General features: G+C 43.7%; 1 protein-coding gene across 2 annotated transcripts in view; it reads left to right on the top strand.

The window, feature by feature from the left end:
• The window catches only part of PPIG (peptidylprolyl isomerase G), a 37,081-nt gene extending 25,546 nt beyond the window's left edge, over window positions 1–11,535 (top strand). For both annotated transcript variants that reach the window (XM_077319781.1, XM_077319780.1), the window contains exons 12-13: window positions 3,050–3,186; window positions 3,452–11,535. In XM_077319781.1, coding sequence (XP_077175896.1) covers window positions 3,050–3,186; window positions 3,452–4,577 — 1,263 coding nt within the window. In that variant the 3' untranslated portion in view covers window positions 4,578–11,535. The remainder of the gene's footprint in view (window positions 1–3,049; window positions 3,187–3,451) is intronic.
• The last annotated feature ends 3,780 nt before the right edge of the window (window positions 11,536–15,315 follow it).

The following is a 15,315-nucleotide window of genomic DNA, read 5'->3' as shown; positions in this document are numbered from 1 at the left end:
AAGCATTTTGATTTTATAGATGAATGTATGAATCAACTCATTTATTATAGCTGCATGGTCATCGTTTACTGCTTCTCACAGAACTGCAGTATCTGCAAACTCTGAACACCGCCACTACAATCTTCAGGGAAATCTACATGTAACAAGCTTTGGTGGTGAAATCCAGTCAGGCCATGCTCTTGCAGCCCTGTCAGCTGAGCATATTTCCATAAACTGAGCACATTTCTATAAGCATTGGACCTTGGCCAGTTTACAACCACTTCTTCTCCTTCCATCAAGCTCTTTCTTTTGCCCTTTCCTTTCTCTGGAAGAATTGTACTTTTAAAAATTTTGTCTGTGCAGGATCAGTGTTTTGATGTTACGGGTACCTTACAACACAAAAAAACAGGCGGTTCTGAATAAATATCCTAACAGAAAAAGAGAGAACCTGTCCCAGGCTATCAAAATCAGTTAATAATATCTTTTATACAATCTCTATTTTAATGATAAATGAAACAACCAGAACGGACTCTAGATTTTGTTCCGTTTTCAAAGCAGACCTTTCATCAGTGGTTGTTTCCTCCTATGATTTTCAAACTTATCCTAAAAGTTTTCAATATTTCAACCAACTAAAAATTTTAATAAAAATTCTCTGCATATAATGCTGGCCTTCAGCTCGCAGGTATGGGGGAGATGTCCAGATACCACTCCCCTTGTTGTGATTAATAGCCACTGTGCAGAGGCACTCAGAAGACAGTCTGTTCTCCTGAATGGCTTTGTTTGCTCATCGTTGACTTATAAGCAGAAGTCCAGATGAACCCACTGATGAGCACCCAAGGTCTCCTGGTTAGATTGCTGGCTGCAGCTTATGACACTTAGCATTATTGTTGGAATTGATCCTTGTGAGCCTTTCCAGCTAAAGGTCTGAGTTATTTTATACAGGGGTTGTTGATGTTGCTAGGCTCCGTCAAGTTGTTTCCAACTCAGGGTAACCTTATGAACCATGGCCCACCATCCAACTCTATTTGCAGTCATTTCTTTGTTTTTGTAAGGCCAATCCACTTATGTCTTTGATTCTATCCATCCATTTTGTTCTTTGTCTACCTCTTCTTCAGTTTCCATCAGTCTTACAGGAGATATTGGAGCATATGCTTAGCTTTCCCATACACACATATAATATACTAGTAATCAAGCCCGCTGCAGCTAAATGCAGCGGGCGCTAGGTACTTACTGTGGCTGGCTTGCTCGTCGGCGGCGGCGGGCTGGTCGGCGGCTTCGGCGGCGGCGTTCTCTCGGCGGCGTCAGGCCACCAGGCAGGGAACCCCTGGCAGCCGCGCTTTGCGCGACTGCCGGGGGCTTCCTCGGGCGGCGGCCTGACGCGGCGAGAGGCGCTTCGCACCTCTCGCCGCGTCAGGCCGGGAGCAACTGCGAGTCGCGCTGCGCGCGGCTCGCAGTTGCTGGGGCTGGGAATCGGAGGGACCAATCGGCAGGCGCTTTGCGCCTGCCGATTGGTCCCTCCGATTGTCTGTCGTGAGGAAGGGTCCAATCCGGACCCTTCCTCATCACGGACAAAGCCCACCTCAAGGCCCCTTATCCTTTTATTTAGTCCGTGGCGCCCGTGGCGCCACGGGCAGTTTAAAGATATTGGAGTTTTTCTCTGCTGGTTGTACAAATGTCCCATTGGAAAAACTGGAAATATGTCTATTTAATGAATGAAAAGCATTTTAAAATAAGGTTTTGCTCACTGATAAGCCCAACATTAACATTTTAATGGAAAACTTTTTACAGCAGTAAGAAAACGCTAGAGGGTGTCACCCCAAGGGTCACACAGGACCCGGTGCTTGCATAGGGGATATGATACAGCATATTTTAATGGATGTTTATTGTGAATCCTCCTGGCAGAAAAAGTTTGAATATGTTTGAAGACGCTGAACTCCTTAATAATATTAGACAACGTTTTTTAATGGATGACCAAAGATGCTGGTCGTCCAACCGTGACTGCATGAAAATGTTTCTGACCCAGTCATGCTCTTTCTTTTATTGACTAAAAAAAGTTTTAACGTGTTTCCAACTTTCTTTCTACATCTTAGATGGCCAATATTTATATGCATATTTGAAGGTACAGTATTTGCTGGCGTATAAGACTACTTTCCCCCCCTGAAAAACATGCCTCCAAGTGGGGGGGGGGGTCGTCCTGTACACCGGGTGCACTTCAGTTGGGATAGACATAGCTGCCCATAGTGGCCTCCCGATGCCCGCCCGCCTCATTCTACATACCATCCAGTATCGCGCAGTATCCAGCGTGGCCGCAGCGGTTCATCAGCGTGGCTGTGGCGAGCATCAGCAGCGGGACAGGGATGCCAGCCTTTTCGGTGTAACCCGCCTGTTCTGCTCTGCGGGAAGCAGTGGTGCTCCGGCCCGCCCCTTGTCTACGTAGAGCTCACACATGCGCACTTACACATTAGTGCCGGTCACAGGGAGATGCAGAGGCGGGCTGGAGGTCGCGCTGTGGCTGTACAATGGTGACAATGACAGGTACTGTAATGTAATGTAACAAACTCTATATTTTGAGTGGAAATGTTGGGGGGTCGTCTTATACGCCGGCAAATACGGTAGCTTAGGCTGCAGCAGTTACCAGTTCTTTACTTCAGGTATTGGTTATATTTGCAATTTTGTTTGCAGGAAACTCAGTGTATATTTTTAATTATGTAAATATGCCAAACAGTACATTTTTTATGCTGTATCATAAATTATGCACTTTATTATGATAAAGGAATAAAATAAGTTTAGGTAAGATATATAAATAAGAGATGATCACATATTTCAGTTCCTTCCCCTAATTTCTAGTATTTTGTTTGGGCGGAGAGAGAAGCAAGGTTTCCCATGGCTTCATCTTGTTTGGAAGCTTTGCCTTCTCTACTGCTCTGTAAAAATATGATTATTTTGCACTCAAATTTAGAAATGATCTTTCTGTTACTAGTGAGGAAACACACTATTGTATGCATCGCAATTGATGCATAGTTTATTAATGCGTTGTTTTAATCTAACATGGTCCTTTCCTTTTCAACAGCGCTATCGGACACCTTCACGATCCAGGTCAAGAGATCGCTTTAGACGCAGTGAGACTCCTCCGCACTGGAGACAAGAAATGCAGAGAGCTCAGAGAATGAGAGTATCAAGTGGAGAAAGATGGATAAAGGGAGATAAGTAAGATGTGACCACAGTGCTTTCTCTTATGTTCTAGTTTGGAAGGACACTTACAGGAGCACACAGAAGAGAGTCACTTCTCAACCTGTTTTTACTTTGTATTCAGTATAGCCCTGAAGCTTCTGCACACTGGTGACTCTTTTCCTGTTGCTTGCTAGATCATTTGTAGTAATTTTAGGACTCTATGCCACAAAACAAAGACATTATTTGCAATGTAAACGTGGCTGCATTTACTAATTACTATTTCTCCCTTTTAATGTTTAAGGAGTGAAGTTAATGAGAACAAGAAGGATGCTGCAAATCAGAAAAGCCCAGGGAGGGGAAGGGAGAGAAAAACATCTGACCACAGACAAATGTCTGAGAGTCCAAGCAGGAGAGGGGAAAAGGACAAGAAGCCAAAAGACCACAAATCCAGCAGCAAAGACAGGGAGACAAGGAGAAATTCAGAGAAGGAGGACAAGGACAAGCATAACAAAAGTAAGGCCAAAAAACGGGCTAGATCCAGAAGCCAGAGCAAAAGCAAAGAGGTTTCAAAAAGTAAGGAGAGAGACTCCAGACACAGCAAACACGAAGAAAAGAAAACTAGATTGGAAAGCAAGGAAAGGGACCATGAGAAAGAGAGGGACAAAGAAAAACACAATGATTTTCGTGGGAGAGAGAGAAGCAGAAGTAAGGAGAAAAATAAAAGAGAAGAATCTAAAAGTAATGGTCACAATCACAGTAAAAGTAAAGACCGGGAAAAACATGCAAAGTCAAAGAGTAAAGAACGCGAGCCATCTAAAAGTAAACACAGCTCCAATAGTAAGACCAGAGAGCGAAGCAAAAGTGGAGAGAGAGGGAAGCACACCAGGACCAGAAGTAAAGAACGAGAACGCAGCCGAAGCAAAGATTATTCCAAACACAAAGATAAGGAATTAAAAAGAAGAGGACGGTCAAGAAGCAGGGACCGAAGGGAGACACCAGAAAAATCTAAAAGTAAAGAAAATAAGAGAAGGAAAGAGTCGCAGAGCTCCGAGAGGGACGACAGTCGAAGCAAAGACCGGCATCGGAACCAAGAACACAAAAGCTCCCACAAAAAAGAGGATTCCGAAAAAAGAAGGCGTTCAAAAAGTCGTGACACTAGCAGCCCGGAGACCAACAAACATAAAAAGTCCAGCAGGGATCAGGATAGAAGTCCTGATTCAAAGAAAAAACGAAGCAGCAGAGACAGAGAACTGAAAAGAACATCCTCACGCAGGAGCAAGGAGAAGGAGAAGGACAGGTCCCGTTCCTCAAAAGAAAAAGAGGTCAACCAAAAATCAAAGAATCAGGAGAGAGACCGTGCCCATGGTAAAGATAAAAAATCTGATCATGAATCAAGTCCTGGAACTGATGAAGACAGACGCGGATGAATTTATGAACTTCTTATTTCTGCCTCCAGGTTCTAGAGACACATTGGGGAACACTTCTTTTTTTTTAAAAAAAATTGTGGACTTCAGTTTGGTCTTTTGATAAATCTGCAACCTGGATCATTTGTACTGCTTAAAAGTTTTAATAAACTTGAAATGGAAAAAAAACCCCTACTTTTATGTGTAAAATTGTGTGCTGCGTGTTAGTAGTCCATGGTTTATGTATCCCACTTCTGTGCTATCAGAAGGAAATACTGTATTGCATTTCTGTTTTAATTTATGGATTTAGGTAGCTTGCTGCAAGCGAGCAAGTCAGCCTGAAAATAAATTTCTTTGACGCTGTAGAACTCTGCCGACTCACGTGTCAAGCTATTGCTATTAAGTAATAGTGGAAGCAACTCTTTCCAAAAGAATGGTCATGGTATGCTTCTGAGTCACATTCATTTGAGTCTCAGTTCCTGCTATCTATCGTACTGCATCTTGTCCAACATAGAAGAGTCTTCTTTGGATGTTTTGTCTGAAGGGAAAATTATTTTCCCATGGGGGGAAGATGATAGAGCCAGAGTGTGACTGAATTTGTAAATAGTCCTGTTTTTTATTCTGTGCCATGACCATTGCCTCCTGTCATCAGTAGATTGAGCCAAACAGTTGACCTACGTACATCTTCCTTTGATTGAATATGCCTAAGTATGTTATTTCCCATTTTTCCTGTTGCTAGAAAGGCGATTAATTCTACGAGAGAAGCCGAGTACAGCGTTGCTGCTGGTGTTCCTTTCCTGCTTTCCGATATTTACATTTTTCTAGCAAGTCAGGATGGTACGGCAAAGAGGAGAGGAGAAAGGATGCAAGCCGAAGGGGATGCAGTGATCTCCTGTAAAGATCTGGAAGAGTGATGTATAAGGCTGGGTTACAAGTGTCGCCGGACAGGACACTTGTAACCCATTCCAGGAGCATATGGGAACAGAGCACTGCGTAGTCCTTTGCCCAGTTCACAGTGGCCAAAGAAATATATCACGTAAGAAAAGGTAGTTTCTTTCCCCTCAGTTCACGTAGGGGGGAGTGAGAGAGGTGAAAATCAATTATTCGTCCCTACTGTCATTTTTCTGCTAGGTGATTTTGATCCCACTGACCCGCAGTCCCTTCATCATTGTACCTGCATACAAGGAGGATGGGAACAAGTGATACAGGCATCAAATGTTCTTATCTATCTCATATGCATGCAGATGGGGACAGACCAGCAGTGCCCTGTGGTCCATGAACCTGGGAAGCAAGGAGACTAAAGGTTGCTAATGGATAGACCGTCTATCTATCTCATTTTGGATCTCACTAACTAAATATTGCAGTTACTGGGATCCTGCTGTTAAGGAATCTCATGATTTACTCACTTGCTGTGTCTTTGTGTTGGTGTTCCCCTGTTTGTGCATTGCTTGAAGTGAATTATGAGGTGTTTTCCTCGAAGAAGGAATTTCCCTCTTGGCTGCTGACTGTGTTACAATGCTCATTTATGTTGGTCTTCTGTTCATCCCTGTATCGAGACTGTAGGTTATATCCAGCTTCTGTAAAGGATCAACATCAGTCCAGTTTTATAATTACCAGAAGAGACCTGCTGGGTAGCCTGGCATCCTTTGTCACACGGTGGCCAGCCAGTTGCTCTGGAAGGCCAGTGTCAGGGTATATAGGCCAAGTCCTTCCCCTGATATTGTTTTCTGGCACTGGAATAGAGGTTTAGCACCTCTAAATGCAGGAGTTCCCTTTCATTGTTATGGCTAGCCACCATTGGACCTATCAGCCATGATTTTGTCTAACCCCTAATCCTTAAAAAAAAATCTGAAATGAAATTGTCATAAATGTCACTCATAAACATGACTAGGGTTGGGTCCAAAGAATGAGTGGAGTTCCATAGTGGAACCGAACTTGCTTCTCCCTGCAGTGCTGTCCACAAAGCTGGTCCTGAGAGCTGATGGATGCTTGGAAATGGTGTTGCGGGTTTTTAGTGGGAAGGAGGAATTGGCAGAAATTGCTGCCCCAACTCTTCCATGCGAGGTCCCTCAGCAGCTCACAGGAAGATAACTTTGGATCCAGCTCAATGTGAGATCATCAATTATATGCCTGATGAACATAGGAAGAAGATACAATAAGGGGTCAATTGTGAAAAGTCTTATTTTGCAGATCAGTCGACAAAATTAAAATCACTGTGTACTTTCAGGCTTATTGTAAGGAAAACTTGCTTGAGGCTATTCAGACTGTTGGCTTTACAGTCCATGAACACATCCACCCCTTCTCTCTCAGAAAACTACAGCCCACCCAGGGTCTTTGTATCAAGAAAAACAGCAGCATTCAATACCTACATTTGCTGAGTGTTTCCAGTACCTGTTTTCCAACGAATTGTTACTGTAGAATTTATATTCTTGTGTGGAATAAGGATGCTACTGGAACTCCTCACCTGGAGAACCACAAGGCCCTTAGGCCTACGATAAGCTCATACAGTGAGCTCTTTCTGTTGACAAGGGTGGTACTTATTAGGTCCAGGCTACAGTTCCGTGCATATTTATTTGGGGTTGGACTTGGTAGGAGTTAGTTGGAAGCAAATATGCATAGGATTGATATGATAGTCCCTTTCGTTGTGGTCTGGGTAAACCGAAATGGCAAAAAAAGAGAGGAATTGATAAATTATGTTGCTAAGACCTGGCATAATTTGCTGTGATTGCAGTTGATGGCCATTTGCTGCCTGACTAGGTTTGCCTTGCCCTGACAGCCAGCAGGAGATGGGAGTGGGGGGACACCGGGGTGTACTTTGCCAACAGTGTGAACCCAGAAGTGGTCAGGCCTCTCCAGGAATTAGTTGAAATTCTGTGGTTAAACCGTTGTTTGGGGTTATTTCTAGAGCAGACTGACATCACTTAGGGTTCTCCCCAGGTGACATTAGCCCCGTCTAGGGAATCACACAAAGCTCTTGTGGTCATCCCATAACATTTTGGCCAATTCCTAAAGAAGTTTGGTGTGATTTCTGGGTTTCACTGAAAGTAATAAATAACCTTTACAAGACCTTTACGATCTTTACAAAAAATATCCTCTTTCCACTAAGAGGAGTGTCAGGAAATGCCAGCTTGGGAGCACCTGCCCCTACCAAGGGATTGGCAACCCCGTGCGTGACTCTTAGTTGTAGACATCTGGCTTCTTATGTTGTGCTGTTTAACCGGAAGCTATTTTAAGACATGTCATTTAGCTCAAAGGTCTGACGACTTTGAGATTTCTTTCCCAGTATAGGAATAGAGTGGATAAGTGACAATCACAAAGTACAATTTAAATGCCATGCAGTAAGATTATTAGAGAAGTGTAAAACATTCTCATCAGATATGCAACTATATTCTCTGCAAACTACAATACGCCCAACTGTTGTTGAACTAGACCAGAGGTAGTCAAACTACGGCCCTCCAGATGTCCATGGACTACAATTTCCATGAGCCCTTGCCAGCAAATGCTGTCCATGGACACCTGGAGGGCCACAGTTTGACTACTCCTGAACTAGACTTTGAAAACTGCTATTCCATGCCTTGGTTTAGTATGTTCTTCCTTTTAGACTATTGAACATTTATATGTATGACATCTCTTTCTTTGGTGTGGTGCAGAATAGCAGTCATTAATGTTCATGACTGGTGAATTTCCTTACCTGTGTCATTTATTCCACATGTTTGCTTTAATCGATACCGAGATTGAGATGATCCTGTGAGACTAGTGCAGAGACATACTGGGAAGCGTTTGGTGACATCACTCCCAAAATGCTGGTAAATGAGATGGTTGTATGAAAACCTGACTCGCAGCGCCATCTTACACAGTCTCAGCCTTCTAGGAAGCCCATGGACTTCAACGGAAAGGTGTAACTCATCTTTGGATTGCGCTGTTCTTGTATACTAAACCATCCAGAGCACATTATGTATTTCCACCAGGGAAGTTGGTAAAAGGTGTGTATACAGATATTATAAATAACTGTGACCTAATCCATCCAGATCATTATGTTAAATCAATCAAGAAATAATAAAGAAATAATACAGTTTTTCCTGTGTTGTTACACCTAATTTCATGCCTAACCAAACTGTGATGTACCCATAAGAGTATAGAGCAGTGGTCCCCAACCTTTTTATCACCGGGGACCGGTCAACGCTTGACAATTTCACTGAGGCCCGGGGGGGGGGCAGGATAGTCTTTTGCCGAGGGACGTCGCCACCGCCTGAGCCCCTGCTCCACTTGCTTTCCCGCCGGTGCTGACTTCCTGCCGCCTGCTGGGGGGTGCTGCCAGCAGCAGCTGCTGAGTGCCACGCTGAGCGGGGAGCCCCAGCCATGGCGGCCACCAGAGAGTACCAAAGGTGAGCCGACAGCAGAGTAGCAGGGCAGCCCCAGAGGCAGCAGCCAGGGAAGAGGACGAGGAGGAGCCGCAGCCTGGTACCGACTGATCCACAGACTGGTACCAGTCCCCGCCCTGGGGGTTGGGGACCACTGGTATAAACTACTTAAGTCTGGCTCTATGCCTGGTAATTTCCAGTACATTAACTACTGGAATTATATGTTGCTTAAATCTAGCGGAAGGCTGACTATGGTCGTGCATTTTGTACTCTGCCATCTGATCTTGAATTGGATTTTTAAAATTGATGGCATTATTTAAATGGAAATCCATCCCTAGGCTGATGTGTGTTTCCTGTTTGGACTGTATGCTTATTCTTTGGTTTCCGTGCAAAGCTCCGTATATTGGCTTGGATCCATAGAACTTACACATCGAACTCGGTGTGTGCAGCATGTTTCTTCTGATTTCTCCCCTTTCCACTGTAGCCCCCTTGTACCCTCAAAGCCCACTGGGGACTGCTGGATTTCTTTTTTGCCAACTTGGTTCTCTGTGTCGTTCTCTGGATTCAGGCCATGATTCTGTAACATCGTTTCTCACTGATACCATGCAACCAAATGATGGAGTGCCGTCTGGAGAGGACAACTATAGCGGTTCCAAAAGGAAGATTGTTGAGTGGGGGGGGGGGAGGGCTTTGTTCTGCTTCTGTACCATGTGAAAGTACAAGAAATCCGGGGTGACTTCAGGAGTCCTTAAAACCTCATCATGCTTGTACAGGTGCTCGTGGCGTTTCCGGTTTTAGCTGTGTCACTTAGGACCCAACTGTTCACCTCTACTCTGAACAGCTTTGGAGGTTACAACATTGGTGCTGAGGCCTGCACAACCTCATTCGAGGAGCTGCTGCTACGTTTGCACAGTATCTTTCCATGTTGATCCATTAGATCTTGGGTCCTGTTGTCGTAAAGGATGCCTGAAAGTTTCAGGTAGATTCTTAACACAGAGAGTGTTGCTGAAGTTAAAGCATGTTCACGCTTTTCATTAATTATCCCTAAAGTAATTAACAGGATTGTGTGTTGCTACATCTCCATTATTTTTGATAGAAAAAGGGCACGTGACCCATAGCTGAAGTACCTGTGATTCCACTCTCTAACAGATATACTGTATTTTGATCAAATGTCTCGCTAGATTGAGCCGAACGTTGTTCTTTTGAACAGTACAGGAGGACTTGTTTTGTGCATGTGAAAACTTCAATTCATTTCTTCAGTAAACTATCAAGACTCCCCTCCCTCCAGTTTCCAAAACCACTGTGATGCGGGCATTTAAAGGTTCTCACTACCTAACCTCCGCGTAGATATTCTGTCTTTACCCATGACAACAGAGGGGTTGTGATGACTTGTGGCCGCCCCCGGTCAATTGTGCATTGGTCTTCACATGTCCGTGGAGGTCTGCTTGCGTAGAGTTCAGTGTATGTACAGACCCATTCCTTACAATCTGTGCATTCACACCAATTCCGCATACATTTAGCTGTGTGCTCTTGAGTTCAACGGATGTAGGCTCCCTTCCTGTATACATACATCTGATAATTGCCAGATGGGGTAAGCTGACTCAAACCTGTTCATTCTTCTACACAAAGGATTCATACTGAGTCATTCTTTGGATACATTTTATTGACCTACAGTTATTCTAGAAACTTAACTACACATTGCATAATGGAGACTACTTCTCCAAAACCATTTGGGAGGATCTCGTGTTGTGTATAAAACCAGTCTTTTTTAGAAAAAAAACACCAAAAAAAAATCTGTGTGCTTTGTCAGTGTTGCAGAAACCTGCTAGCCTGAATTCGGGGGGAGGAATTTGGTATATTATTCAGTGGTTTGGTGCACCCCCCCCCCCAAATTAAAAAAATCTCCATGAGTACAAAGCGAACTTTGGTTGCCTCTTCACCAAAGAATCATGGCTATCATTGGTTGAAAGTCAAGCTATATTAAGATTATCTTGTTCTGGTTCGGTTCTTTCTGAGATATTAAAAGCAGGCCTCTAACAACAGCTGACTGATGAAGTCACCATATCTTTTCTTCCAATCCATTTATTCCCGCTTTGAAAAGCAAGAGGTATAAACAGATATAGCAGAATTGGACCTTTAGACATGCTGTCCCAGTATCTTAAAAAGACAGAACATACCAGCCTGAAGTTTTTGCACTAATCCCATGCAATAGTTGACAGATAACTTGGTTTAAAATCTCGCAACATGCAGAACAAGGATTTTCTGCTAGCATATATGCCCCTTTTTGCATATACCACTGTAAAGTTGTATATAAAAGTAAATGTGTTAATTTTGATGTGTTCTTATGTATTTTTTTAAAAATGTAATTAACCTGTAGTAGCTGAACGATTACAAGTGATACCTGCTCAGCTCTGGCGATGAGCAGCTGTGCTTGGGATATGTGATTGCTAATCTGTTACAAGTGAGTTTTCTGGGTCACTGTACCACTCTGTAGGCATTTGGAAACTCATGGTTTTAAACATTTTTGTAGTCTGTAATGTTCAGCCAGGAAAAGGAGAGATGCAAATGTTGAGTGCTTGGTATGAAAAATGCAACTTATTAAAAGTATTTTGAGATGCTAAGTGGCGTGTTCCTGTTCTGTTATGCGTTTCTTGTTCACATTTTTAAAACCAAGACTATTTTAAGAGGCAGTTCCCAGGTTCTTGTTTACTTCTGAGCAGCCTGGGGGCAGACCTGAAGAATATGTGCACTGAGACTTGATATACGCTACCTGCTCCTCAAAAGGGGTGGGATTTCTTCAATCCTTCCAGCCCTTCTACAAAAGAATGGCTCAGACACAACTTTTTTGTCACTGTCGGGTACCCCTCTTCTTCAGCCAATTGCTAGGCTAAATATTTGAACCAGTCCTTAGACCAATGCATATACCATTTACGCTGACCCGAATGGCCCAGGCCACCTTGATCTCTGAAGCTAATTAGAATCAGCCTGTTTAGTGCTTGGAGACGAGACCACCAAGGACGTTGAAGGTTGCTACAAAGACACAGAGAGTGGCAAGCCACCTGATGGCTGTTGCCTTGACAACTGTGGGATCACAATAAGTCGGCGGCAGTTTGATGGTACTTTTCATCAGTGAAGACCACCTAGAAGATGGCCAGTTTCCTTCCCAGGTTCTTCTGATAGAATTCTACTGGCTTCTGACATTTGCTTGGATAAGGGTAGCGGAAATGAGTTTCACAGAGCTGTCAATGTTCCCAGTCATGGAAAAGTAAAGGCTCCAATGGCAGGAGTTTCCAATCAAACTGGGAGATTAGATGATGAGAGGCAATTCAGAGAAGTTTAAAAGGCCCTCTTAATTTTGGTTGGATTTTTGTAATACGAGCTTGCTGCAAGTTTGTGATAAGTGAAAAAATCACCATTTAAGATTAATAATTATTATATGGAGAAAACGTGAGATACAATCAGAAGGGCAGCTTGGTTTTTCTGAGATCTTCCACATTTGCCCTTTCCATACCCATCCCACTGCTCTTTAAAGGGTATGTTTTAAGAATCAATAGGAGTTGTCACAAAATTTGCTTTAAGAAGAGATCACAGTTGGAACATGCATAGTAGATCTTCAAAATCTGGTTCTAGGAAGCTTCTATTTATGGATTTTTACTACACCCTTCCTTGAAGGAGTTCAGAATAGCACAGGAATGTCACCCCCCCCCCTTCTCCAAATGATCCTGTGAAATAGATCAGGCTGAGCGAAAGTGATTGGTCCAAAGTCAGCCCATGACTTGCCTGGCAAGTGTTGTCCAGCTTTAACCCCTATATACAATACTTCCTGTGCTGCTGAACTTTCTTGCTCTGCTTTTACATACGGGATCCTTAAAAAAAACAAAAAATGGTGAGGGGGGGTCCATAGAGGCAACATCTGAGAGAATAAAGAGACAGGTCTGTTCACAGATATGCTGACTCCATTGGGTTGGAGTCACAGACCGTTGCTATTTGGGATCCTCCATTTACTATTAGAAGAGCCTCTTGTGGCGCACAGTGGTAAGGCAGCCGTCTGAAAGCTTTGCCCATGAGGCTGGGAGTTCAATCCCAGCAGCCGGCTCAAGGTTGACTCAGCCTTCCATCCTTCCGAGGTTGGTAAAATGAGTACCCAGCTTGCTGGGGGGTAAACGGTAATGACTGGGGAAGGCACTGGCAAACCACCCCATATTGAGTCTGCCATGAAAACGCTGGAGGGCGTCACCCCAAGGGTCAGACATGACTTGGTGCTTGCACAGGGGATACCTTTACCTTTTTATTTACTATTAGAACCTACAGTCATATTGACACAAAGTGTTGCATACTAATATGGAAAGACATAATCCGAGATATAAACTCACAGATTAGAAATGTGTTGGCCGCTACTGAGGAAAGTGGCTACCCTGAAAACGAGAGGCAATTCAGACCTCTTTCTGTCTCTCATCATCTTATAATAAAGAAGGAATGATTGAACTTGTCGCCATCCACGTCATCTTTTTTCTTCTTCAGTGCGTCTACCACAGTGGTTCTCAACCCTGGGGGCTGGGACCCCTCTGGGGGGTCAAACGACCCTTTAACAGGAGTCATGGCAGGGTGAGGAGCTTGGCTGGGAGTGCTGCTCCTCCTGAAAGCACTCGCCAATTTATAACCAATTTATATACAATCCTGAACAATGGATCTTCACGCCATTGGTTAGTTTCAGTTTAATTTATGTGAAATTTTATGCATAATGTTAGGGTTGGGGGTCACCACAACATGAGGAACTGTATTAAAGGGTTGCAGCATTAGGTAGGTTGAGAACCACTGGTCTAGCGGATGATGGGTATTCTGTTCCTGCTTCCAACAGGTCATGGCAATTTGTATTGAGACAAAATGAGAAACAGGCGATTGTATGGATCCTTTCTAGTTACGAGTGACTAATGTGGGGGGGGAGCCATTGGCCCACTGTGTGGTTCCATCCTCCAGGCCATCCCATCACAGAAGAAACTAATTAAGGTATAAGTTCATGTTGGGGATTAAATTTGGAAATTCATGCATGTCAAGCAGATGCTCTGCCACTGAGCCATGGCCTCAACTCTTGCTTTCCATGTCCTGGCTCTTTTTTGGGGGGGGGCATACCTTTGACTTTACAAACGCTAGTACTGTAGAGTGTACTTTGTGATTGAGTCTAAATGGTTGGGTAATGTATTTCTTCACCTCAAAAGTAACATTTTATTATTATTATTATATTTATTTCCCGCCTCTCCCGACAGGCTTGAGGCGGGTCACAACAACTAACCCCATTAAAATTCCCATTAAAACATGGAATTCACTGCCATAGGAAGTGGTGTCAGCTAAAGGAACAGACCATTTCACGAGGGGATTAGATAAACATATGGAGCAGAAGTCTGTCAGTAGCCAGCCACAAGTTATGGTGGACATTCTGTCTAGGACAATGATGCTTTGTATTTTTGGTGGTTGGGAAGCAACAGTGGGAGGACTTCTGGAGTTCTGGCCCTGCTGGTGGACTTCCTGGTGGCATCTGGTTTTTCCCCACTTGTGATACAGTATGTTGGACTGGATGGGCCATTGGCCTGATCCAACATGAGTTCTCTTGCGTTCTTATGAGGTATTGATTAACAGTCTGGTAGGAGGATCTCAAACCCACAGTTTCTCAGAGTTTACTCAAGATGAAGAAGAGCTGTTTTTTATACCCCACTTTTCATGTCTCAAAGGAATCCCAGAGTGGCTTTCCCTTCCTCTCCCTATGACCCCCTGTGAGATAGGTGGGTCTGGGAGAGCTCTAAGAGAATTGCTCTCCAAGAATAGCTCCAAGAGAACGAGCCCAGGGTCACCCAGCTGGCTGCATGTGGAGGAGTGGGGAATCAACCGTGGTTCTCCAGATTAGAGTCCACCATTTTAACCACTGTACCACACTGACCTGTGCTTTTCCTGAAGCTCACGTAGGTCAGGGCAAAATCATTTTGGATAAGCCTTCGGATGAATTCTGAGAAGGACTTTGCTTGCTTTAAGAAGGCTGAGACTAGTAAGAGCCAAAAATAGATAATATGGTATTTAAATACAAAGAAATCTTGAAATACTGACTGCATACCCAGGAGCAGAAAATGACCAGTCAAGTGTAAGGTAAATGTAAGCTTTGAATGAATTGGGGGAGGCTTTTTTTCCTTGGCTACTCCATGATTGGCATGTGCTTCTCTTAATGTAATGTAGTCATGGTAGCTACTAATTTGTTCAGTGGAGACATGGGTTGTTTCTCCTTTTCCCCTCGGCAATTTCTAGAATGGCAAATATAGCTTTGGGGAATCCCATCTTAGATACAAAATGGTTAGCAAATAAATATATCATTGTTTCTACCCAGCCACGGTATTCTTCCAGCAGATAGGCACCTG

This window comes from Paroedura picta, chromosome 2 (assembly GCF_049243985.1).
Source record: "Paroedura picta isolate Pp20150507F chromosome 2, Ppicta_v3.0, whole genome shotgun sequence".
Taxonomy (NCBI): domain Eukaryota; kingdom Metazoa; phylum Chordata; class Lepidosauria; order Squamata; family Gekkonidae; genus Paroedura; species Paroedura picta.
Note: the sequence above shows the minus strand (reverse complement) of the source record. Positions and strands in the feature narration are given on the sequence as shown.